The following is a 27,704-nucleotide window of genomic DNA, read 5'->3' on the forward strand; positions in this document are numbered from 1 at the left end:
TTTACAAATAGCTAAAAAGAAAAATGGTGTCAGTGGGAACTTATCTGAGAGGCAAAATGGGTTATTGCTTAAGGAACCCCTAGCAAACTCTGGAGGAACCCTGGTTGAGAAACTCTAATATAGACTATGTGTGTCATGTGTGAAGCTCCAAATGCCTGATGTTGGGGAACAGTGTATAGAGATGCTTGAAGTGAAAGAAGAACAAATATTGTAAGTCAGTACTCAAGCAAGTAAACCAGGACTGCTTATTATAAGGGCAGACACTAAATGTGCACATAAATACCTTATCAGGAACAAGGGATCTTGTTGAGGAGTGTATGGTCCTTTAACCAGGGGTCCTGACCAATGTTTTTTGTCAATCTTCCTTGGATAAGATATCAAACACAGCCAACTTGTTTCAGGGCTGTCAAATTTTAGCAGCACTATAAACTGATCATAGTGCAGTTAATATTTGACAGCTCTGAGGAAGGAGGAAACCTTTCCCCTAAATGTCTTGGCTGTATTTGATGCTCTTCACCAAGGGTCTCCCAACTTTTTAAACAAAGAGCAGTTTACTGTCCTTCAGAGTTTAGGGGACCAGACTGTGGCTAGTGGGGGTAAATATGTTCTGACAGTGGGAGTAAACAATGCCCCATCTTTGATACCAGGGGGAGGAATAGTCCCGCATTCTTGGTGTCAGTGGTGCCCAATTGTTGGTGTCAGTGGGAGGAATAGTGCCCCAAGGGACAGATAGAGGCAAGCAAACTGGCTCGGCCACAGTTTGGAGACCACTGCTCATTACCAATAAATATTTTAAAAAGATCTCTAAGTGATATGAACTTTTGTGCTAGGCGCTCCTCAATACCCTCTCTTGAGTTTATTATCTGCTGGGCACTCTTTGTGTTGCAGTCAGAGAGGTAGCAGCTTAGGACCAGAACAAGGTCCACCCACACTATTCCTTTGTTATGGATCAGCTCCCTTGAAGAAAGACGGTGCATTGTATTTCCATTAAAACCAACGTTTTAAGGATGTAAGGGTGGGATCGGGTTGGTTCAGTTGGGTCAGCCAGGGAAAGAAGTTGAAGAGGAACTCCACTTGCATAGGAAGCACTTTGAAATCCATCATGTGAGAAATTGTAGAAAAGGGCTGTGCCCTATCCTATTCCTTCAGGGCAAAGTTGGGACTGGTCTCTGGTGCAGATGAGAAGGAAGGAGAACATTTGCTCTGTCTTTTGGGAGAAGACGTTTTCTGATGCTTATTTTGAACTGCGTGAACACTGAATTGCTCCATTTGGACTTTGGAAGAGAAGAAGTGAAAACCAGCTACCTTTGTACGATGTAGCATTTGTGAAACATTGGAATTCACCTTCCTAAATAAGCAATCATTTATTTGCTTTGGGCAATTTTCTTGATGGAAGAACTTGTGTATGGAGGAACAAGGACAGGTACCAGTAAAGGCTCTGTAGTAACTCTAGATAACCTGGCTCTGCCAGGCTGGTTGCTACCCAGAGTTCCCGTTGGATTGATGTTCTTCACACCCTCTGGTGCCCCCTGGGTATTTTGGAAATCTGGGTCCCTGTGTATGGTATCATGGGGTCCCAGCAAAATTAGTATTAAGCCTCAGTGAAGTCCTCGGTTGAAGCTCGCCCAGTGACTTGTGTGGAAGGGAGAGCCCATTATTCAGTAGGCAGATCTCAGATTGCCCTGGATTGAAGAGGATAGGTGATCTGTGCCCCAAGGGGGTTAGCTGCTCTTCAGAAAGTAACCCTAAGTTACAAGCTATTGACCTGTCCTTGCACCTAACAAGAATCAGGACCGGCCTGAAGACTTACTCGATGCCAACAATGCATACTCAGTAATTCTGATCCTTCTTTCTATTCTACAGGAGAAAAGACTCAAAGACCCACTCATGGGGTGATCTTCCAACAGGTTGGGAGTAACAATGAAAGCCTTCAGACTCCTCAGGCACTAATTATTTGCTTATATACCTAGAAACAGCTGAATTGTAATGCCGCGTACACACGTAGCGGACTATCTGACGGACTTAGCCTGGCGGACTTCCTGCCAGACTGTCCGTCGGACTTTCCGAACAAGCTACTTGCCCACACACGGCACTTTTTCAGCAGACTAATACGGCGTACTAAGGCCGCCGTACTATCCACCCTACTTTTGAAATGAACGGACTCGCCCACACACGCGGAGGAAAGTCCGCTCATTTCGAGCGCGTCTCCAGGTAGACGGGGCCCGCGAAGGAGACGTCGCTGGCCCCGCCACCTGGTATGGACTTAAAGGGGAACCCCAACGCCGAAAAAAATCGGCGTGGGGGTCCCCCAGGTCCACATCAGACCCTTGTTCAAGCACGCTACCCGGCCGGCGAGGAAAGGGGTCTGCGGGCGGGGGCTTATCGGAATCCGGGAGCCCCCTTTAATAAGGGGGCCCCCGGATACCGGCCCCCCACCCTATGTGAATGAGTATGGGGTACAATGTACCCCTACCCATTCACCTGTAAAATAAAGTACAAAAAAAAAAGCCAACACACAAGATAAAATAGTTTATCGCACAGCTCCGGGGGTCTTCCGTCTTCGGGGGTCTTCTCACCGGACTCCTCCACTATCTTCTTCTAGCTCTTTTGCTAGCGGAGGAGCCCGGCTTTCTTCCTCGCCGCCGCCTCTTCTTCCGACTTCGGGGGTCTTGTCTCCCTCTTCGGTTCTTCTGCCGGGCCACCGCGCCTTCTTATAGCTCTTTTACAGGCGGTGGCCCGGTCTTCTGTTGCCGCTGCCGCCGCCTTCCGTTCTTCGTCTTCTTCTCCTGGAGATGTTGACTCGACGCTCTCTCTGGCCGCAATGCCAGGGACGCGCTGCGTGGCGACTTATTTAGGGACAAGGGGTGGGGTCATCGGTTGATGTCACATGGGTTGATGTCACATGGCGACAGTCCCAGCATCCTCTGGGACTGTGACATCGTAAGGGGGCGGGGGTCACCATGTGACATCAACCCATGTGACATCAACCGATGACCCAGCCCCTTGTCCCTATATAAGTCGCCGCGCAGCGCGTCCCTGGCATTGCGGCCGGAGAGAGCGTCGAGTCAACATCTCCAGGAGAAGAAGAAGAAGAACGGAAGGCGGCGGCGGCAGCAACAGAAGACCGGGCCACCGCCTGTAAAAGAGCTATAAGAAGGCGCGGTGGCCCGGCAGAATAACCGAAGAGGGGAACAAGACCCCCCGAAGTCGGAAGAAGAGGCGGCGGTGAGGAAGAAAGCCGTGCTCCTCCGCTAGCAAAAGAGCTAGAAGAAGATAGCGGAGGAGTCCGGCGAGAAGACCCCCGAAGACAGAAGTGGTTTTTTTTGTACTTTATTTTACAGGTGAATGGGTAGGGGTACATTGTACCCCATACTCATTCACATAGGGTGGGGGGCCGGTATCTGGGGGCCCCCTTATTAAAGGGGGCTCCCGGATTCCGATAAGCCTCCCGCCCGCAGACCCCGACAACCAACGGCCAGGGTTGTCGGGAAGAGGCCCTTGTCCTCATCAACATGGGGACAAGGTGCTTTGGGGTGGGGGGGGGCGCGCGGCCCCCCCTTCCCCAAGGCACCCCCCATGTTGAGGGCAGGTGGCCTGGTACGGCTCAGGAGGGGGGGGGGGGGGGCGCTCGCTCGTCCCCCCCTTTCCTGGCCGGCCGGGTAGCATGCTTGAACAAGGGTCTGATGTGGACCTGAGGGGACCCCCACGCCGATTTTTTTCGGCGTTGGGGTTCCCCTTTAAGTCCATACCAGGTGGCGGGGCCTGCGACGTCTCTTTCGCGGGCCCCGCCTACCTGGAGACCTGCTCGAAATGAGCGGACTTTTCTCCGGGCGGGAAAAGTCCGCTCATTTCAAAAGTACAGCGGACTGGCACACATACGGCCGGATTGTCTGCCGAAAAGCGAGTCCAGCGGGAAGATTGGAGTGCAAAACTACTTTCTAAGTCCGCCGTACTTTCGGGTCAAAAAAGTATGCCGGAGGCTACACACGGGGGGATTGTCTGGCGGACTTCAGTTTGCCGGACTTTTCCACCCGCTTGTTTGATCGTGTGTACGCGGCATAAGAGGTATGCAAAATTAGAAACATTGTTTGCTTTTACTGAGCTATCTATGACCACCAAATGTTTGAAAAGGATACTGCTCCACACGGGATACTGATTAACTCTTTGATATTGGGAGCTGGCTCGATCAAGCCCATTGTTCTTCGAAGACAAAGGAAAGCCCCATCTATACTTTTTTTTATTTGTTAAATCAATGCTTCAAAAAGCTTTATTATCACTTGGATACATACACCACAAGCCAAACAACTAAGCTCTATGTCAGACATTGCTCCATCACCTCCATTTCAGCCCAACAGAGGTTTAGTCATAGAGGACCACCAAATATTTATTTTTCCATACAAAATGAAGACAGGACATACTGGTGAAGGGTGAAGTTCTCGGGGTAGCTGGGAGGCAGTATGAGGCATTGGGGATAAGAGGCTTGCTAACCATCTTCTGAAAGTGCTAGCTGCCTACTTTAGTATTTTCTGAGTACACTAGTCCAGAACAAGCATGCAGATTAGGAAGGTCAGAGAGACAACAGAAGTCCCACTCTGCATACCTGTGCTGGTTCAATGGCTCTGATAGTACTGTACCCACCAGATCAGTATGACAGCCAGGGAAGTAGCATTTTCAGAAGGAAATGTCTGCAATAGCAGCATCCATAATTACTCAGTATGGTTTCCTTTAAAGGTTCTTTACGCTTTGCAAACATTTAAAAAAAAGCTGTATACAGTAATTGGTATCCTAAATAGCACAGCAGTTTCTTAGCTCAATTCGAGTCCACAATACCTTGAGATCACGGTGCACAATTCCCATATTGTGCAAGTACTGCACAGCGTCCAGGACCTGTCGGATGAGCTGACTGGCATCCTTTTCTGTGTAATATCCTCGCTCAATGATGCGATCGAAGAGCTCGCCACCCGTGACTCTGCAAGAGAGATGTCATGAATCAGTGTGCTATCCAAGCAACATTCAATGTATTACAATGTCAATCAGAAAATATGGGGGATTAGGCAAGTTGGACTCCAGAGCGAGCGTGCATGTGGATTAAATGTGTTTCAGCTCTCTACCTGAAGGTAGCAGATAATCAAAGCTGCCTGGGTCACCTAATCCGCTGTGTTCTGAATCTGAGATAACATTTCAGCTGCACCTCGAAAAAGAAGATATCCTATATTTGTATATAACACAGAGAAAAGGGGTGAAGTTGGATATTTGGTTGGGTTGGTACTTTAATTTGAACATCAGCCTCACTTTATTTTCAGGTAAGCGGCTGTAGATATTACACTATATAGCCAAACATATGCAGATAACGCTCTCAACAACTTAGTTCAGGATTTTCCAGTAAAGGCTACTGCTAATGCTACAGCATACAAAGACATTTTAGACAATTATGGACTTCCAAGCTTGTGACAACAGATTGGTGAATTCTTTCTGATCCACCATGACTATACATCTTTATAATTCTGGTGTGAAAAACCAAAAGGAACTAATCAGCTAAGTGTTATAGCAAGGATTAAAAACCCCTGTGATGCCAGTACATAGGAGAGTCAGACTACAGCGCTCAGATACTTGGCTCTCCTGCGGCCTGACATGTTCCAATAAACACTGCTCCACTCAACATAGCTTTCTCTCCTTCACCCTGGGCAGCCATGTTGATTAGAACAGTGTTCAGTGGGACAAGTTATCAGCTAAGTGTTGCACACTTAAAAATCGCTGCGCTGCCTATACTTAGGAGAGTCGGATCCTAAGCTCTCAAACACTCGGCTCTCCTGCGGCCCGACATGTTGCACTGAACACTGCTCTAATCAACATATATTGCTCTCTCCAGCCCAGAGCAGAGCTGTTGATTAGAGCAGTGTTTAATGGGACATGTTGGAAAGCTGGACTGCTACTTTTGTGAAAAGGAGTCTGACTCTCCTAGCACATATCTTAAACACTTCTTTTGTTTACATTGAACACGTTTCTTTTTCCTCTATCACGGCCAATGATGTGCTCATAAACTCTTGTCCTGCTCATATTCCCCACCTCTGTCACAAAACAGGAAAATGCGTCAGCACGTGGCTGCAAGGGCAGTGCTGACTGAGGCCATTCACTTTATACTAGGTGGAGTGACATCCTACCCTCCTCATGCTGACACTCTTGGATTAGTGATGTTGGTCTCTTATGCCGCGTACACACGGTCGAACTGTATGACGTACTTAGTCCGTCATACAATCCGACGGACAATCCAGCGTACTTTCCACTGAACGGACTTGACCACACACGGATACACAAACAGTCCGACGAAAGCTTGCGCGATGACGTACAGCACATACGACAGGACTAGAAATAGGAAGTCCAAGACACAGCAAAGCCCTGTAAATCCTTTCTGGGCATGCGCCATTCTTAGTCCGTCGGACTAGCATACTGACGACCGTATTGTCCGCTGAAACCAAAGTACGACGGAAAGATTTTTGGAAAAACCGAAATTCTTAGTACTCCGGACTGCACGCTGAAAAAGTCAGCTGAAGCCCACACACGAGCGGATTGTCCGCTGAAATGTGTTTCAACGGACTAAGTACGTCATACAGTTCGACCGTGTGTACGCGGCATTACTCCCATGCACTGACCCCCCGGCGGGGAGTCACTCACATCTCTGGCTTTGAGCAGTGCTGTAAGCCTTTTAAGACATCTGCCAGCACAGGAGTTGCAGCACTTAGTAGAATAAAGCTGTCCTGAAGAAGCATGGAAACATGTCAAATGCGTTGACCAATGAGTAGTGGAAAAATAGCTATATTGTCAATTATACCAAGTTTGATGGTTATTCATGAAAAAGCGGTGATATGTATTGCATATACTAAGCAGTTTTTATTTTCATATGTATGTTACACGTCTTGTCATGGTTTTGGTATTATTAATTTATATTTTTGCAAGTTTGGGTTGCTTTAGTTAATCCAGTTCCAGACTGCTGTATTTTAAAGTTCTAGTAATAGAAATAGATGCTAGAATAATGCTGAAGTTTAATGATCTTTTTTAATTAACGTCACCAGGGATGGTACTTGCTATGAAAAAGGAGTCCTGTGTGCTGGTTGCCATTGTGTTGGGTTTAAAACTAAAGTTCTGCCCCCACAGAGGTGATCTTCTAGTGCTGCAAGGGTTAATAACTGCACCTGTGATAGGCACTCATCAAGTGCCGACTATGGTCACCCTTCCTGCCCCCATGCTCCATGCATAGAAGCCGTACTATCTTTTCCCACAATGAAAATGGTCACCCTCATCCTTCTCTAGACTCACAGCTACCTGTATTTCCTATACCAATGAAAATCCACATAATTACTCCCGCCTCTGACTCATCACCTTACCTAAGGAAAAACAATCACATTATAGTATTTTTTGACACCTACTGCTCACCCAAACCCACTTTATTATAATGACCACCTCCTACAGCAGCTGGGAGACATTCACCACCATCACTGATCTCATGAGCAACCATGACATATACCACCTCCTAGACTCATAATCTTCCACACCAGCCACAGTAACAATCTATAAGTGGCAACACCCATATTCTGATAATCTACAACCTAATGCTGCCTTTCTCAACCTTTTCGACAGAGGAACCGTTGAAATAACTTTCTTTCTGTCTTAGGGGAACCCCCTGCTAAAAAATTACTATCTACAAATTATGATACATTAGTGTGATGGTCATTGGGAAGAACACTTCTTACACTTGTGGTCATTGGAAAGAATTAACCCCTTACAGATTGCTAGAAAGATCAATGGTGTCAGTGGGAATTTATCTGAGAGGCAGAAATTGATCACAGAACCCCTACCAACTTCTGCAGGATCCTTGGAGTTACAAAGAACCCTGGTTAAGAAACCCTGTACTAACATCTTAATATTGAAGGGTAACCATGCACTTCACGTTAGAATTAGGACCATCTTCTACAACAGCTGAGAGGCACCCACCACCCCTTCTAAGATCATGACTTATGCCACCACCTAGGCTTATTACCTTTCATACCAGCCACAACACCACTCAGTAACTGCCAACCCAATCCAACATCTTGATATTAAAGGATAACCCTAACAAGAACTTATTTTTGATTAATGACCACCTCCTCTGAACTCTTGAGCAACCATGACCTATACCACCTCCTAGACCAATAACCTTCCACACCAGCCACAATACTAGTTAGTAACTGACAACACCCAGAATCTGATAATCTGCAACCTCTAATTATAATCTTGATATTATACGGTAACAATGAACTTCACTTTAGGTTAAGGAATCCCTTCTAAACCAGCCGAGAAGTATCCCCCACTCTCACTTAAATCTTTACCAACTATGACCAATACTACCTCCTAGACTCCTAATCATCCATACCAGCCACAACACCACTCAGTAACTCACACCTGTTCTGCTCTGCAACCCATACCTGACATCTTAATATTAAAGGGTAACTGTCAAACACCTATAATCTGCAACCACTACATCTTGATATTAAAAGGTAAAAACCGTAACAATGAATTTCTGGTCTAATTAATGACCACCTCCTACAACAGCTGATGGCACCTACCATTTTCTCAGAACTTATAAGCAACCATGACCTATACCACCTCCTAGACTCTTAATCTTCTACACCAGCCACAGTGCCAATCTGTAAAACATCCATAATCTGATAATCTGCAACTACTTCCTAACATCTTGATATTAAAGGGTAACAGTGAACTTCACTTTACTATGGATCACCTTCTACACCAGCTGAGAAGCACCTACCGTGCACTCTGAACTCATGCGCAACCACGACCTATACCACTATACCACTACTTTGGCTTATTACCTTCTACACCAGTCACAACACCACTCAGTAACTATCAACACCCAGAGTCGGATAATCTGCAAACACTACCCTACATCTTGATATTAAAGGGTATGGAAACCCTAACAATGAACATCTTTATGGATTAATGACCACCATCTAGACCAACAGACAGGCACACACCATCCCCTCTTAGCACCTGAGCAGTCATGACCTATGCCGTCTCCTAGATATATAACCTTCCATACCTGCTATGCACCACTTAATAGCTGACAACACCCATAATTTGATCATATGCAAACCCTACCTAACATCTTGATATCAAAGCATATGGAAACCCAAACAATGAAATTCTCTTTAGATTAATGACCACAATCTACTGTACACCAACAGGCACTCACCACCCCCTCTGAACACCCGAGCAACCATGACCTATACCACCTTCTAGGCTCATAACCTTCCACACCTGCCATACACCACTCAATAGTTGACAACACCTGTGACAGAGGCTTTTGGAGGGGACTGAATGCTAGCCTCTAGCCTACCGACTATTCGCCCTGGCATTTGAGAACGCTACAAGCATTTAGAAAGATATTTGGTTATATAATGCAAAAGGACATTATTAAGAAGGCCATGATGGTCTCTGCCATTTGGGGTGTGGCTGTATTCCAATGTTCTATTGTGACAGTCTGCCTTGGATATTATGGGATGTGTATGTAGATTAGCTGTGAGATAGGTGGCGTCGAATTCCTCCAACAGCTCTCACTGCTGACTGGACAGGCTACCCTGCCCAGAATGCAAAGATGGGGGGATCTACCCCACCCAGAATGCAAAGGTGAGGGGATTGTCCAGAGTATTACCTGTGTTTTCAATAAATAGTCCAAGTTCAGCAAACAAACGAGTATTGTGAGCGATTTGGAATATCTGATATTTATATTCAGACAGGGAGGAAGCGGTATATGATGAAAGCACTCAAGCAGAGTGTGGGACGTTTCATTACAACACCCACAATCTGATCATGTACAACCCCCACCTAACATTTTGATAGTAAAGGATAACTAAACCCAAGAACAAAAATGCAATATAGTTCAGCTTGTAGTTCTTAGGTGTGGTGGCTGCATCAGTTTTCAAGCTAAGTAGTTGATTCTGCCAGAAATGTAGTTCCCTTGTCACTTCCTGTGAGCTGCCCTAAAGGTTATCTTCAGAAGAGCAGCCCGAGGTGACCACTATGGTTCCCACCACAGACACAGTGGAGGTGTGACAATCACTCAAGGTCAGAAAGTGTGTTATTCGCAGGATCACCAGGTGAAAATAAAGTGAAAGAAGCTTGAAAAAATATAACAAATGCAGCCACCCACCAAGGACAGGTATGCTGCAATATGTTGCATTTTATGGTTTTGGGTTTAAGAGTTTGGAAACCCTAACAATCAAGTTGCTTGGTCCCTTTTGGTCTGCTAAATATTATAATGAAAGCATTTTGTTATATTCCTGGGCTCTCTGCCTAAGCTGCACTCTTATTTACATTGTTCAAAGCTCTTTGATGACTACAGACCCCTCCACCCCTCTGTGTTAAGGAGAGGGAGAGGTTTCTGTAGTCCTGATTGATGGTGGAAAGTGTGTTACCGGCCAGGTGATAATCAAGGCAAAAAAGCTGGAATAAAGAAAACGAATGCAGCCGCCACATCCAAGGATTGTTAAGCTGCAATATATAACATTTTTGTGCATAAGTTAGATACACCAAGAGGTTAGATGTGTCCTAAAACACTGTATTCTGACATAGTGGCAGATGACACGCTGTGACAGATAATAGCACTGTGACCTTGGGACTGTTGACAACCTTAATCATCCAACAACTGTGTCCTTTGACATACCAAAGTGTTATCACAATGCCATATTTGGTCAGGATACACAATTGTAACTATATTATGTCGCTTTCTAACATTCAGTGGGTACTATTTGATAGCTCCATATTATTCTTGAAGACATTGTTTAGCACAAAAGTAGGACTTTTAGGGGATAAAAAATGTCTATGAAATCCAGTACATAAAATATCAATAAATTAAATATTTTCACCATAAAATTACACATAATAAAGAATGTCATTAAATCCATACAATATTACAAAATATATTTGATATAAAAATCACAACTCTTTCCCTAGGTAGACTCTCCGCATTTACCATCCACTACATTAATGGGAAATGATAGTTTCCACTGTTGATGAAGGAGAAGCCTTTTCTCAACATGTTTCACACTTTTGCTTCTTCAGGAAATCAGAGGGAAGTATCTTGTATTAAGTTACAAAGATATTAAAATCACAACTCCTTCCCTAGGTAGACTCTCCCCATTTATCATCCACTTCATTAATTGCAAAGGTTATTTTCACCTGGTGATGAGGGAGAATTATTTTCTCAACATGTTTCACAGAGGGAAGTATCTTGCATTAAGATACAAGGATATTAAAATCACAACTCCTTCCCTAGATAGACATTCCCTATTTATCACCCACTACATTAATTTACATTTTTCCTTGAAGTAGCCAAAGGATAATTTCCAATGGTGATAGGCGAGAAACTTTTTCTCAATTCGTTTCATGCATTTGCTTCTTCAGTAGTCAGAGAAATAATGAGGTTTCTACAATATTGTATGAAGATACAAAGACATTAAAGTGGTGTTGCCACCAAAAAAAAAAAAAGTTGCTTAAAAATCTTTAAAAAAAAATAAAATAATAATTGTAAAAAAAAAAAATTTTTTTACTCACCTCTAAATACCTGTTGCTAGGGGGTCCCTCGTAGTCTACCTTCTTCCTTGCCCGGGCTGGTGACATCACTTCCCCTCGCGCCGCACATTCACCTGGGACCTGTCACATGTCCCAGGTGACTGTACGGCGTATCACGGCGCCCTGAGGCGCTCGCGCATGCGCAGTGGGTGCCCAGCTGTGAAGCCACAGCCGGGTGCCCACAGTACGCATGACAGCACCGCCAGTGGAGCGGGGAACGAGGGGGGGCTTTGTTCCCCCGCATCGCTGGACCCTGGGACAGGTAAGTGTCCGATTATTAAAAGTCAGCAGCTGCAATATTTGTAGCTGCTGACTTTTAATTTTTTTTTTTAGGGGGTACCCCACTTTAAGATCACAACAATTCCATCCCTTAAGTAGTCCAAAGGATAGTTTCTACTGGTGATGAGGAAGAAGACTTGTCTCAACACGTTTCACACTATGGCTTCTACAGGAGATTGGGGGGAAGTATCTAGTATTAACTATGTAACTATTACTTCCCTAAATGTACATAATATAACTGGATACTAACATTTGTAGCTAAAGTTGATCCAGGGAATATCCGATTGCCTCTCAGGGCATCAGGAAGGATTTTTCCCCTGCTGTAGCAAATTGGATCATGCTTTGCTGTTGTTTTTTTTTTTGCCTTCCTCTGGATCAACTGTGAGTATAGGATTGTATGACCCCCCCCCCCCCCCCCATTTTATTGGTTGAATTATATCGACTTGTGTCTTTTTTCAACCTAACTATGTAACTATTAATATACAAGGATATTAGAAACACAACTCCTTCCCTGGATAGACACCATACCACCCTCCACATGAGTTGCTATTTTTTCATTAGAAAGTCCAAAAGATAGTTTCCACTGGTGATGAGAGGCCTTTTATCACCCAATACATTGATATTTGTCCATTAAATAGTCCAAAGGTTTTCACTAGTGATGGGTGAGAAGTCTTTTTTCTATGCATTTCATACTTTGGCTTCATCAGATCACAAAAATTACATTTCTACAATATTGTATTAGGATACAAAGACAATAAAATCACAACTCCATCCCTAGGTGTTCACTCCCTATTCACCACCCACTATATTACTGATATTTTTTATTAACTAGTCCAAAGGATTGTTTCCACTAGTAACACTTCTTCAGGAGATCAGGGAAAAGAGATTTGTACAATATTTTTTTACAAGGATTACAATCACAACTTCTCCTCTAAAACACACCCCATTTACTATCCATCACATTAATGGATATTTGTCCATCAACTAGTCCAAAAGACAGTTTTCACTGGTTACTGGGGAGAAGCTTTTTCTTGAGTGATTTACACTTTGGCTTCTTCAGGAGGATCAAAGAAAGGGGAGTTCTACAAATATTGCATTAGGATCCGAATTACAAAAAAACATATATACATGGCTCTTTATTTAAAACAAGAGGTACTTACAGTTCCATTGCCAAGTAAAGATGAGTGGGGCTCTCATAAATATCTTGCAGGGCAACAATATTTTTATGCTCAATCCTACAAAAATAAGAAAGGAAATAAATTAAATTACTTGGAATAAGGTTTTTTTTTTTTTTGTCAAAAACAGCAACAGCATTCAAAATTAAAACAGAAGTAAATGAACAAGACTTGTTAGCAGGAGAGGACCAAGCTGAGGCCAGGGGGGCATTTGCCTCTAGAACAAGCCTTCTAAGGCATGGTGGGTTGATGGGCCCTAAGTTGAGATACTTTACAATTCAAACATTTGACAGTCAATGACATATGTTGGGCAATATATATATATATATATATATATAGTTTACCAATCCCCATTCAGACCTGTGATCATAGAATCTGGCACAGGGAAGTCTTTCAGCTCCCATTTCCTGGGATGTCATGAGACTGAAATGTTGAGAACTGCAATTGAAGCCAATACTGGAAAATTGGAAAGTGAAGAAAGGTGATACAAAAAAACCTGGTGCTTTACAACCACCCACCTTTCATCATGCCCTCCAATCAATATTTTGTGTTGTACGCTGTCTTTAGCCCACAATGAAAGGGCCACTTGTTTGTGTTTACCTCCGAGCTCAAAAGGTTACCAGTTCTCTGCTGCTTTATTAGCCAACTTGCAGATTCCTTACACCAGCTAGTTACTTACTAGTAGACTAACAGGTTTCTGACCCCAGTTGCCCATAATGTGTGTACATTTTTATGACTAGGGTAGTAACAAATGGTTGCATTGTAGGTACCTGAAGTTGACTTGATATCAGCTTTCTGCAATTGCTGCACAGCAAGGCTCAGATTAGGGGAAGAAGGAGAAGCACAAGCAGCCATTGTGAATCTGATGTCTGCCGTTTACGTACGTTATTGGGTATATTACATTGTTACAGTGTTTTCTCTATAGAGTCTTTCATATAAAAAGTTTTCGTTACTTTGAGTTGATACATTTTTTCTATCTTTTGTAAAACAAGAAAGCTTCATTGTAATTTTCAAGATCAAACAAATATTATTTTGTTGCAGGGCCCTTCAATGGTGTGGGACTCATAAGCCGGTGCCTTCTCTGCATATTTGGTAATCCGACACTGACAGAGTTGTGTAAATCCCAGTATTAAATGGGCAGAAACACAAAGTCTTTTGCCAGGTAAAGTAGCTAACTTAACCATTTCCCGAACGGGTACAGCGTTCTGGAATGGTGTCATAGAACGTCCTCCCGCGATTGCAGGCGGCGCGCTCTGATTGTTGTGTCCTCAGGACACAGCTGATCACAGATCAGGGTGAAGGGCCAATCACAGTGACCTTTTACCACTTGATCAGTTGTGTCCAATCACAGCTGATCAGGATGAAAGCACAAGCTGGTTATCGGCATACGCAAGGAGAGTTGGTAACCGGCTTGTGGAAAAAGGACGTCGGCACCAATTATCAGTGCAGTAGCAACAGTGCCCACCAGTGCCCATTAGTCCCGCCTATCAGTGCTCATCAGTGCCCATTAGTACAGCCCATCAGTTCAGCCTATCAGTGCAGCCTATTAGAGCCCATCAGAGCCCATCAGTGCAGCCTATTAGAGCCCATCAGTGCAGCCTATTAGAGCCCATCAGTTCAGCCTATCAGTGCTCATCAGTGCCCATAAGTACAGCCTATCAGAGCCCATTAGTGCAGCTTATCAGAGCCCATCAGTTCAGCTTATCAGCACTCATCAGAGCCCATCAGTCCAGCCTATCAGCGCCTATCAGTGCAGCCTATTAGCGCCCATCAGTGAAGGAGGAAAAAATTACTTGTTTGCAAAATTTTATAACAAACTATGAAAAAAAAATTAAAAAAAAAATGTTGGTATTTTTTTTTATTTACTTAGCAAAAAAAATAAAAAACTCAATGGTGATTAAAAACCACCAAAAGAAAGCTCTATTTGTGTGAAAAAAATTATAAAAATGTCATATGGGTACGGTGTAGCATGACCACGCAAAATGTGCGACAGTGCCGAAAGCTAAAACTTGGCCTGGGCAGGAAGGGGGTAAATGTGCCCAGTAGGCAAGTGGTTGTAAACCCTTGCATATACCCAGTGAAGTGACTGGCCTCAGGTGATACTCAGAGATAAAACAAATCCCCATTATGTAAGTTGTACCTTTTTGTCTTCACTCCTCTACGTCCATTCAAAGGCCAGAATTTTTTAAAGCTTGTCTAAGCTGTCAGAAAAAAAATGGGGTGGGGAGCTGAAGCTACACTCTGCAGTGCTCAGTGAGCAGAGCTCTGAGAGTTGATTGGAGCTTGTCATGTCAATGGCCAAATATGCCTAGATGGCCTTATAAGACTGGCTGAATAGAATTACAAATCCTTCGGCAGGCATAACAGATCACATATGAGTATTTCAGCTTTTAAACATTACACAATGTACAGAAAATGTATTTCATATATATTTTTCATGTACTTTGGAAGTATTTTGGTTGATGCATAACAAGGAAAAGTTTTATATAAGGATGGAGACTGTGCAGGTTCCTCTCGTGATCTGCAGAATTATTCTGAGTGCTGTTGAGTAATATACGGTTTGTTTGTGCTTTTTATGACATTTTAAGAGACATCTTTATTCCCCCGATCTGTGAAATCTCACGTACATAATTATTCGGTGGGCGGGAAAAAAAAGGAAAAAAAAAAAAAAAAGATGGACGTTGCTTTGAATAATTTCATCTTTCCTGGGAGACCAAGCACACAGAGTTCTGGGGTTTCCGTAGCAACCGGGAAAGTTCTGCTTTTGGGCTCAAGTATAAAGAAGCTATAGAACTTCCGAAAAAGATACATTTTTCGATCAGATAACAGATTACAAGGCCACATTTCAGAAATGCAAAAAAAAACAACTTTTTTTTGTGAAGGGTAAGCTTGTACAAAAAAAAGGGACTGCAACAGCAATGAGCCTCTGAAGCAGCCAACAGAGATTGGCAAAACCGGTCAGGTTAACAAGGCCCACCTTTGGATGATGATATTCTGACCTTCATTATACCTTGCAAGTAGGGATGAGCTTCGAGTTCGAGTCAAACTCATGTTCGACTCGAACATTGCCTGTTCGCCTGTTCGCCTGTTCAGCGAACAGTGAACAATTTGGGGTGTTTGCTGCAAATTCGAAAAGCCGGAACACTCTGTACAAGTCTATGGGAGAAATCTAAAGTGCTAATTTTAAAGGCTAATATGCAAGTTACTGTCCTAAAAAGTGTTTGGGGTCCTGCCCCAGAGGACATGGATCAATGCAAAAAAAAAGTTTTAAAAATGGCTGTTTTTTCAGGAGCAGTGATTTTAACCACTTGGGTACCGCGCTATTGCCGAATGACGGCATTAGCGCGGACCTAGATTTCCGGGACTACGTCTATTGACGTCATCCCGGTTACGAGCGGCCTGCGCGCCCCCTGAGGGGCGCGCGGGGCGCGCTCTGTGATCGGCGAGTCCGTGAGACTCGCCTGATCACCGATCCGTGTAAGGGGTCGATCCCGACCCCTTATCACGTGATCAGCTGTCAGCCAATGACAGCTGATCATGTGATAGAACGGAGCCGGTAATCGGCTATTATTCCTCCTCGCGCTGACAGCGCGAGGAGAAAAAAAAAAGCCGATCACCGGCGGCCGTGATCGGGACATCAGTCCCGATCACGGCCAGCAATGCAAGGCACCACATGCCACCTGCCAGTGCTCACCTGCCTCCCGCAGTGCCATCCTGAACTATAACTAAAAGTAAAAGTAAGTGCCCCCCGTCTGTGCCCATAGTGCCCACAGTGCCACCCACAGTGCCACCCCACAGTGCCACCCACAGTGCCACCCACAGTGCCACCCAATCTGCCTTAAAGGTGCTGCACCCCAGTGCCGCCCATCAGTGCCCAGCAGTGCCGCCCATCAGTGCCCAGCAGTGCCGCCCATCAGTGCCCAGCAGTGCCACCTATCAGAGCCACCTATCAGTGCCCATCAGTCCCATCTATCTGTGGTACCTATCAGTGCCCATCCGTGCCACCCATCCGTGCCACTTATCCGTGCCACCCATCCGTGCCATCTTATCTGTGCCCATCTTTGCCCATCAGTGCCGCCTTATCTGTGCCCATCGGTGCCGCCTTATCTGTGCCTATTAGTGCCGCCTTAACTATGCCTATCAGTGCCCACCAATGCAGCCTATCAGTGCCCACCAATGCAGCCCATCAGTGCCCACCAATGCAGCCTATCAGTGCCGCCTTATCAGCGCACTTCAATGAAGGAGAAAAATGACCCGTTTGCAAAATTTTATAACAAACTATTAAAACATGATTTTTTTATTTTATTTTTTTGCATCTTTTTTTGTTTGTTTAGCAAAAAATAAAACTCCGAGCTGTAACTAAATACCACCAAAAGAACGCTCTATTTGTGGGAAAAAAATGATAAAAATTTCATTTGGGTACAGTGTTGTATGCCCGCGCAATTGTCATTCAAAGTGCATCAGCGCTGAAAGCTGAAAATTGGTCTGGGACTGAGGGGGGTTTAAGTGCCCAGTAAGCAAGTGGTTAATAATGATTAAAGTGAAACAATAAAAGTGTAATATTCCTTTAAATTTCGTACCTGGGGGGTGTCTATAGTATGCCTGTGAAGGGGAGCATGTTTTCCGTGCTTAGAACTATCCCTGCACAAAATGTCATTTCGCAAGGAAAAAAAGTATTTTAAAATCACTTCGAATTGTCCTCTCCCGTAATACAGAGACCACTCATTGAGTGTTCTCTGTATTACGGAGCCAATTCATTCATGAAATGGTGTGAAATATTCCTTAGCTCTCCTAACAATAGGCAGTACACACTAATCACAGTTAGGTTGAAAAAAGACCCAAAAGTCCATCTAGTTTAACCAATAAAAGGGGAAAACATTTTTTTTTTACAATCCTATACCCACATTTTATCCAGTGGAAGGCAAAAAAAACAAACATCAAAGCATGATCCAATTTTCTCCAGCAAGGGATAAAATTCCTTCCTGAGCTCCTGAGAGGCAATCCGATTTCCCTGGATCAACGTTGCCTATAAATGTCAGTACCCAGTTATATTATGTACATTTAGGAAAGAATCCAGGACTTTAAGCAATCTACTGATCTGGCCAGAACAATCTGTGGAGGAAGTCTATTCCACATTTTCACAGCTCTTATGCCACATACACACGGTCGGACATTCTGATCACAAAATCGGTCAAATTTTTCAGATGGATTTTGGCCGAAACTTGTGTTGCATACACACAGTCGCACAAAGTTGGTGGAAAATCCAATAGTTCGGAACGAGGTGAAGTACAAAACATACGATGGGACTACATAGAGGGCAGTAGCCATTGCCAATAGCTTTCTTGAGCATGCGTGGCACTTTGTGCGCCGGAATTCTCTACACACGATCGGAAAAAGTCAGATCGGATTTTGTTGTCGGAAAATTTTTGATCCAGCTCTCAAAACTTTTTCCGGCAGAAATTCAGATGGAATAAGTCCGATAGAGCCCACAAACGATTGGATTTTCCGGCCACATAATCAGATCGGACTTTTTCCGTCGGAATTTCCGATCGTGTGTATGGGGCAGAACTGTGAAGAAGAAACCTTTCCGTATTTGAAGATGAAATCTCTTTCCCCCCCCCGACTTTGATGGTCTAATTTGATTCGTACATAGTCCAATATTGAATTTTTATTTGTCTCTTTCCAATTGAATAATTAACTAGTTAGTTATGTACCCTTCGAATATGTACCACAATCTTTGTAAAATTCAAGTTGCTCTTCTTTATTTTATTGAAAACAATAAGCACATTTGACAAGAAAATATATTTTCCTCCAGATGTAAATAGTGCACCCTTGTTCTCTGTGCTGACCACTTGCCTACAGGGCACTTTCGCCCCCTTCTTGCCCAGGCCAATCTTCAGCTTTCAGCGCTGTTATACTTTGAATGACAATTGCGCGGCCATGCAACACTGCACACATATGACTTTTTTTTCACACATATAGAGCTTTCTTTTGGTGGTATTTAATCACTGCTGTTTTTTATTTTTTACAAAAAAAAAGAAAAAGAAGACCAAAAATTTTGAAAAAAAAATGTTTTTTTTTCATTTCTGTCAAAAGTTTTGTAAATAAGTAATTTTTCTCCTTTACTGATGTATGCTGATGAGGTGGCACTGATAGGCTGCAATGATGAGGAAACACTAATATGCTGCACTGATAAGCACTGAAAGGCAGCACTGGCTGGCAGCATTAATGGGCACCCAATATACTTTAGCACTGATTGGTGTCACTGATTACCTGTCCTGGTCTTCCCTGCGAGTTGATGCCGCTGATCGTCTCTCCTCACCACACACTCCTGTCAGTGTGAGGCGAAGAGAGACGATAAACGGCACTTCTGCATTTATATCTGACTGGCTGTGATTGGACACAGCTGATCACCTGGTTAAAGAGCTGTGTCATTGGATGCTTCTCCTTTTGGTCAATCGGGAAACAAATCTCCTGATTGGCCAGGAGGAGAACCAGTGTGATAATAGTGAATATTCATTCGGTATTGTCACACAACTGGGTGGGCTCGGGGCACAGTGCTCTGTTCCCCGAGCCTATCCTTTTTTGAAGCCAATCAGAGCCTCTGGCTCTAATCACGTGTTTCAAAAATCATAAAAATCCCATTGGAATCCATGCGTCTGGTGCCCTACATGTAGATTAGGGAGCCAGACACATGGTTGGGGGGGGGCGTCACCCCTGCGCCCTACATTACAGGTCTCCACTGATGCTGACAATTCATGCTGGGTGGATGACCCTTTGAGCGGAGTTTTTTTACTAGACATGACGGTCTGCACTGATGATCCATGCTGGATGGATGGTCGTTTGAGCAAGATACCAAAACGCTACCTTTTTTATGAGCGCATTTAGAGCTGAGATCAATTCTATTTGGTAATCAGCGTTGCATGTCTGGTTTCACTCATGCACTGGACCACTTTTAATGGATTTATTTTTGTGGACTATGTTAGATACAAGTTTAATCATTTTTTGATTCATTTAATTTTTGTGATTTGAGTTGTATACCTTCTGCACTTTTTATTACACATTTGATTACATATATTTTTGGGATTGTTTGTGACTTGGTTTTATATATATATATATTTATTTAAAATGCTATTGCACTATAATATATATATATAGCCTGGGGCAGGGTTAATCGAAGAAGGCAGGTACTTCCCCTTCAGACCTGCTTATTATCAGGTGTGCTGAAAGTGTCAGTGTGGAGCTGTTGAGTAGGAGAGAGAGACACAGCAGCACTCTGTGTGGAAATGTCCATTGCTGGATGGTGTACCTGCTGGGTGAGCTTAACCACAAAAAGACTGTAGCTCTGATTGGAGCCATGAACCAATGTTATTGTTACCTGTACCTGTGTGCTGATGAACTGTGAGCTGTACCTGTGTGCACATCCGTGTGATAAGACAAGTCTATCTGGTCTTATTTTTTTTGCTGAATAAAGCCACGTTTATTTTACTGGACTGCCTCTGAGCCAGCTCTTTACCCCTCTGATCCCCTACAATTGGTGGAGAATGCGGGCAGTTTGAGGGGTCCAGTCTAATCCCATGTCCTGGGTTAAAGCTGCACAGACAGTGAAATCTTCTGAACAAGCCATGGAGGGGTGTGGCTAAGCAGCTGGTACTGGCTAATACACAAGCGCAGGAGACCCTGGCTCGGCAGGAGCAGATCCTGATGCAGACAGTCGCTGTACAACAGGAAACAAATCGTTTACTGAGTGAACAGATAGTGGGATTACAAAAGATGGTGACCCAGCAGGCTGAAATGACGAAAGGTTACCCCGCTGTAAAGAGTGACCCCCGGAAAGGCTGTGCAGTGGACCCTGCAAAAGATGACAGCCTTAGACAACGTGGAAGCATACCTAGCTATGCTTGAGCGGGTTGCAGCAAGGGAGGGTCTGCTGATAAAGACTGGGCAGATGTACTGACTCCTTTCCTGATCGCAGACCCCCAACAAGCGTACTGTGACTTGGCCCCTGAATCAGCACGCGATTATAAGCTCCTGAAAGCAGAAATCCTAGCAAGGCTGGGAATGACTGTCGCTTTAAGGGCGAACCGAGTCCATGGCTGGAGGTTTGACAAGGCTAAGCCTGCCCGTGCGCAGCTCTACAACCTGATGCACTTGTTCCAAGTTTGGCTGAAACCTGAGGAAAAGACACCCACTCAGATTGTGGAAAGAGTCGCACTCGATTGTTTCCTGCATGGACTACCCAGGGAGCTCCACCGATGGGTGGCTCAGTCCGAGCCTCAGTCACTGGATGAGATGGTTACAGCTGTTGAGCGCTACAGTTGTGCGGAAAAGTTCCAGGAGAGTCCCTCTGTCACAAGAGAGCTGGCCCATTTCAAAGAAGTGCATTCCAGCACCAGTGTTCCTCCCGGTGATCGTATAGGGGCTGCTCGGAGATATAATACAACTACCAGGAGCACCCCAGGACCTAAGCTTCCAGGGAACCGACAGGGGGAACCCTGTGAGATTCGCTGTTGGTCCTGCCATCAACTGGGTCATCTGGCGGCCCAGTACCCAAGTCGGGAAGAACCAATGGAGTGCGACATGGGTCGCCGTCGCTCCATGTATATCCATGCATTATGTGCTGCAACCAACCTAAATCCGCATGAGTGTGTGGTGCAGGGTCAATGGACAGGAGGTGGTAGCACTCGTTGACTCTAGGAGTGTCATTACCCTGCTCCAATCGGACGGGTTGCCAAGAAAGCTGGTACCAAGGGAACAGGTTGGGGTCATCTGTGTGCATGGTGATGTTAAAAACTATCCGGTGGCCTGTGTGACCCTGTGTACACCAGCAGGAACGGCTAAACTAAAAGTGGGGGTGGTCCCGGAACTACCTCATGATTTACTAATCGGCGAGATTGCCCCGTGTTTTGGGACTTGTATGAGCAAAAGCTCAAAGGTTCGGGGGTTCCCCCAAAAAGCAAGAACCCACAGAGGTGGTGAATAATACTGTGTTGCAGGAGGTTGTTACTAAGGATCAGTACCAGGTTGCTGAACTTGCAGAAAGTGAGCCCGGTCCCCTGGAGGTGTTTGTGGCATTGGAAGAGGAAAGTACCTCCTCTGAGCCAGACATGTCAGATCTCGGGGGCTCCCGGGAAGATTTCCTTAGTGCTCAGATGAGGGACCCCACTTTGATCCCCGCCAGGGAACAGGCCACGGTCTTAAACGGTGAACCAGAGCACCCTGGGGTGAACTTGAAGTTCCCCCATTTTGCTGTGAATCATGACTTGTTGTACCGAGTAACTAAGGTCAATCAAGAAGTGTTGGAACAACTGGTGGTACCCAAACCTTTTAGGTCTAAGGTGTTGCATTTGGCTCATAGTCATGTACTTGGGGGTCACCTTGGAGCGGCTAAAACTCAGGAACGGGTTTTACAGCGTTTTTTTTTGGCCCGGTGTATATCGAGAAATTAAGGACTACTGTGAGTCCTGCCCTACCTGTCAAAGAACAGCTCCAATACCCCATTTTTGCAGTCCGCTGGTACCGCTTCCAATTATCGAGGTTCCCTTTGATCACATAGCCATGGACTTGGTGGACCCCTTACCTAAGTCAGCTAGGGGACACCAATACATTTTAGTTGTCCTCAACTATGCCACCAGGTATCCGGAAGCGGTCCCTTTAAGAAATTGCTCATCCAAGGTCATTGCACGGGAGTTGTTTCAGATGTTCATGAGAACAGGGCTCCCATCCGAGATCTTGACAGACCAAGGTACCCCGTTCATGTCAAAAGTGAAGGAACTCTGTAACCTGTTTAAGATTAAACGCTTGCGGACTTCAGTGTATCACCCACAAACTGATGGGTTAGTGGAGCGGTTCAACAAAACCTTAAAGGGAATGCTAAAGAAAGCAGTTGAGGAGGATGGTTGGGATTGGAATTGCTTGTTGCCTCCCTTGTTGTTTGCCATAAGAGAGGTAACCCAGGCCTCCACGGGGTTCTCCCCCTTTGAGCTGGTTTATGGGAGACACCCCCTGTGGACTACTGGATATAATTAAAGAGATGTGGGAACAAGAAGCTTCCCCGTATCAGAGTGTGGTAGAACACATGTCTCAAATGTAGGACCGAATAACAAAAGTTATGCCCATAGTACGGGAACATTTGCAGGCTGCGCAAAACGCCCAGAGTCGTGTATACAACCAAGCTGCCAAGATTAGAGAGTTTAAACCTAGCGATCGGGTTCTGGTCTTAGTGCCTAACGTTGAGAGTAAGTTTCTCACCAAGTGGCAAGGACCCTTTGAGATAGTTGAGAGGGTGGGCAAGGTCAACTATAAAGTCCATCAGCCCACCAAACGTAAACCCTACCAGATTTACCACGTCAACTTGATCAAACCATGGAAAGACAGGTTTTGACAGTCAGTCTGAAAGTCTCGGAAGACCCTGATGCTCAGATTAAGAAGGTAGGGATTGCAGAGGCTCTCTCCCAGGGCCGGTGCTAAACTATTTTGCACCCTAGGCAGGACCAGCTACTTGCGCCCCCCCCCCCTGAAAAAAAAAGTATACAATATTTGCCCATATACTATCTACATGAGAGAGAGGGATTGGGGATATGAGAGAGGGGGAGGATGAGAGGCAGGGATGATAGAGAGGGGGAGAGAGGGGGGAGGATGATACAGAGAGTGTGGATTGGGGATAAGAGAGGGGGAGTGGGAATGATAGCGGGGGGTGAGAGAGGGGAGGAGGATGATGGAGAGAGTGTGGATTGAGGATGAGAGAGGGGGAGAATGAGAGGGGGAGGATGAGAGGGGGAGGGGGAGGAGGATGATAGAGAGAGTGTGGATTGGGGATATGAGAGGGGGAGGGGTGTGAGAGAGGGGGAGGATGAGAGGGGGAGGATAAGAGGGGGAGAGGAGGGGGAATGATAGAGGGGGGTGAGAGAGGGGGGAAGGATGAGAGAGAGAGAGAGGGAGGATGAGAGAGAGAGAGAGAGAGAGAGAGGGAGGGAGGATGAGAGAGAGAGAGAGAGAGAGAGAGAGAGGGAGGAGGATGAGAGAGAGAGAGAGAGGGGGAGGATGAGAGAGAGAGAGGGGGAGGATGAGAGAGAGAGAGGGGGAGGACGAGAGAGAGAGAGGGGGAGGACGAGATAGAGAGAGAGGGAGGACGAGAGAGAGAGAGGGAGGACGAGAGAGAGAGGGGGAGGATGAGAGAGAGAGAGAGGGGGGAGGATGAGAGAGAGGGGGGATGATGGGGGGGGGGTGAGAGAGGGGAGGATGACAGAGAGAGAGAGGGGAGAGAGAGATTGTGGATTGGGCATGAGAGAGGGGGAGGATGAGAGGGGGAGGGGGATGAGAGAGGGGGAGAAGGATGAGAGAGAGAGAGGGAGGATGAGAGAGAGAGAGAGAGGGAGGGAGGATGAGAGAGAGAGAGAGAGAGAGAGGGGGAGGATGAGAGAGAGGGGGGGAGGATGAGAGAGAGAGAGAGAGGGAGGACGAGAGAGAGGGGGGGAGGATTAGAGAGAGAGAGGGGGGAGGATGAGAGAGAGGGGGGATGATAGAGGGGGGGTGAGAGAGGGGGAGGATGACAGAGAGAGAGAGGGGAGGATGAGAGAGAGAGAGAGAGAGGGGGAGGATGAGAGAGAGAGAGGGAGGGGGAGGGGGAATGATAGAGGGGGTGAGAGAGGGGGAGGAGGATGATAGAGAGAGTGTGGATTGGGGATGAGAGAGGGGGTGGATAAGAGAGGGGGTAGGATAATAGAGTGGATTGGGGATGAGAGAGGGGGTGGATGAGAGGGGGATGATAGAGGTGGGTGAGAGAGGGGAGGATGAGAGAGGGGGTAGGATGATAGAGAGTGTGTGGATTGGGAATGAGAGGGGGATGATAGAGGGGGGATGAGAGGGGGCTGATAGAGGGGAGGGTAAGGATGAGAGAGGGGGTAGGATGATAGAGAGAGTGTGGCTTGGGGATGAGAGGGGGATGATAGAAGGGGAAGGATGAGAGAGGGGGTAGGATAATAGAGTGTGGATTGGGGATGATAGAGGGGGGGTGAGAGGGGGTAGGATGATAGAGAGAGTGTGGATGGGGATGAGAGTGGGATGATAGAGGGGAGGGTGACGATGAGAAAGGGTGTAGGATGATAGAGAGAGTGTGGATTGGGGATGAGAGGGGGATGATAGAGGGGGGGGTGAGAGGGGGGAGGATGATAGAGAGAGTGTGGATTGGGGATGAGAGGGGGACGATAGAGGGGAGGGTGACGATGAGAAAGGGTGTAGGATGATAGAGAGAGTGTGGATTGGGGATGAGAGGGGGATGATAGAGGGGGGGTGAGAGGGGGGGGAAGGATGAGAGGGGGGAGGATGATAAAGAGAGTGTGGATTGGGGATGAGAGGGGGATGATAGAGGGGAGGGTGACGATGAGAAAGGGTGTAGGATGATAGAGAGAGTGTGGATTGGGGATGAGAGGGGGGTGATAGAGGGGGGTGAGAGGGGGAAGGATGAGAGGGGGGAGGATGTTAGAGAGAGTGTGGATTGGGGATGAGAGGGGGATGATAGAGGGGGGGTGAGAGGGGGGGAGGATTATAGAGAGAGTGTGGATTGGGGATGATGGGGGGGTAAGAAGGGGGGAGGATGATAGAGAGAGTGTGGATTGGGGATGATAGAGGGGGGGTGAGAGGGGGGAGGATTATAGAGAGAGTGTGGATTGGGGATGATGGGGGGGTAAGAAGGGGGGAGGATGATAGAGAGAGTGTGGTTTGGGGGAATGGGGGGGGGTTGAGGATGAGAGGGGGGGCCCTAGCAGTGTCTGCAGTCCCTTCTGTTCACCCCTTGTCCCAGTCTGTGGGTAAGTGTGTACCTCCTTCCATAGACGTTCACGCTGGCCAGCAGCAAGCCATTCTTCTGGCTGGTGAGGATGGGGTGCTCTGGTTAGCAGTCTCTGGTTGCATGCGCCCTTTGCCGGTCCTTGGGGGGGGGGGGGACGATCCGCTCGTCATTCGGCCGCTGTCATAGCTGGAAGTGGAGACCGGAGAGGAGGTTTTGAGGAATCCAGCCTCTTGGTGGCGCTGCTACGTCGGGTTGCTGATGCTGTTTGTCCTCACCTCTCTGGTGGTCAGGGAGCTCTTCTCCCTCCCAGGCACTCGCATCTCACTGCTCCCGCTGTGCCTGCTGCGCCGCCATGGTCCAGGCCTGCACAGTGTGAGTGACACAGTCAGCAGCACTATTCCGGCGGAAACCGCGCTGGCCGCCGCTGGGCAGGCGAACCATATAAGTGATCCACAATCCATCCGAGCTGCCTTGCACCCTCGCTAGGCTAGGCAGCAGTGCGCCCCTCGGCGGCAGTGCGCCCTAGGCGGCTGCCTAGTTTGCCTAGTGGAAGCACCGGCCCTGCTCTCTCCCCTTCTCAAAAACAGGTGTCCTGGGAGTTTTTGCAGAGGAATCGAGACATTTTTTCATACCTACCAGGCCTAACCTCTGTAATTGAACATAATGTCATTACAGATCCTAGCGTTCAAGTAAACCTTAAACCCTACCGCATACCCGAAGCTTGCCGGAATATTGTCTCGGCTGAGGTTAAGAGCATGTTGGACCTTGGGGTCATTGAGGAGTCTTCAAGTAGCTGGTATAGCCCTATAGTCCTTGTACCCAAGCCGAATGGAACCTGGCGGTTCTGCAATGACTTTCGCAAGTTAAATTAAGTCTCCAAGCCAGACGCATATCCCATGCCCCGGGTCGATTAATTAATCGAGAGATTAGGACCGGCCCGGTACATCACCACTCTTGACTTGACCAAGGGATACTGGCAGATCCCTCTTTCCCCAGAGGCTAAAGAAAAAACTGCATTTGCCACACCCGAGGGCTTATGGCAGTATGCCCGAATGCCATTCGGGTTACATGGGGCCCCAGCCACTTTCCAGAGGGCCATGGACTTCATCCTGAGACCTCATAATTAATTCTCAGCAGCCTATCTTGATGACATTGTCATCATTAGTAAGGACTGGGAGAGTCACTTACCGAAGGTCCAGTTGGTCTTGGATGCCATCCGAAGGGCGGGGTTAACAGTGAACCCAGAAAAGAGCAAGATTGGGTTGGAGGAGGCCCGCTACCTGGGGTATGTTGTAGGCAGGGGTGTGATTAAGCCCCAACTAAACAAGGTGGAGGCTATTCAGAAATGGCCCCGTCCACTCACAAAGAAACAAATGCGTTCTTTCCTTGGCATTGTGGGCTATTATAGGAGGTTTTTCCCCAACTTTGCCAGTCTAGCAGCACCACTGACTGATCTCAAAAAGGGAAAGAACGCAACTATTGTTCAGTGGAGTGCAGAAGCAGCGTTCTGCTGGTTGAAGCAAGCTTTGTGCTAGGAACCAGTGTTGGTAGCTCCCGACTTCCAAAAAGAGTTCCTGGTATAAACAGATGCCTCAAAATTGGGTTTGTCCCAGATGATTGGGGGGGTGAGCACCCTGTTGTGTACTTGAGCCGGAAGCTTACGCCAGCTAAGAGGAATTATTCCATTGTGGAAAGGGAGTGTCTCACAATAAAATGGGCTTTGGAGACACTCCGCTACTACTTGTTGGGCCGACCCTTCAAGTTAGTTTCAGATCATGCACCCCTTAAGTGGATGGCCCAAAATAAAGATTAAAAACTCCAGAATCACCCAGTGATTC

The 27,704-nt window shown here is 46.2% G+C and overlaps 1 protein-coding gene across 1 annotated transcript in view; it reads right to left on the reverse strand.

Annotated features, from left to right (window-relative positions):
• Positions 1-27,704, reverse strand: part of PNCK (pregnancy up-regulated nonubiquitous CaM kinase) — a 198,590-nt gene that overhangs the window by 44,676 nt on the left and 126,210 nt on the right. Inside the window, exons 4-5 of the mRNA XM_077478876.1 lie at positions 13,062-13,136; positions 4,831-4,969 (exon numbers count right to left, since the gene is read on the reverse strand). Coding sequence (XP_077335002.1) covers positions 4,831-4,969; positions 13,062-13,136 — 214 coding nt within the window. The remainder of the gene's footprint in view (positions 1-4,830; positions 4,970-13,061; positions 13,137-27,704) is intronic.

This window comes from Lithobates pipiens, unplaced genomic scaffold (genome assembly GCF_037356315.1).
Source record: "Lithobates pipiens isolate NorthernLeopardFrog02 unplaced genomic scaffold, aLitPip1_a1.2 Scaffold_1, whole genome shotgun sequence".
Lineage (NCBI taxonomy): Eukaryota > Metazoa > Chordata > Amphibia > Anura > Ranidae > Lithobates > Lithobates pipiens.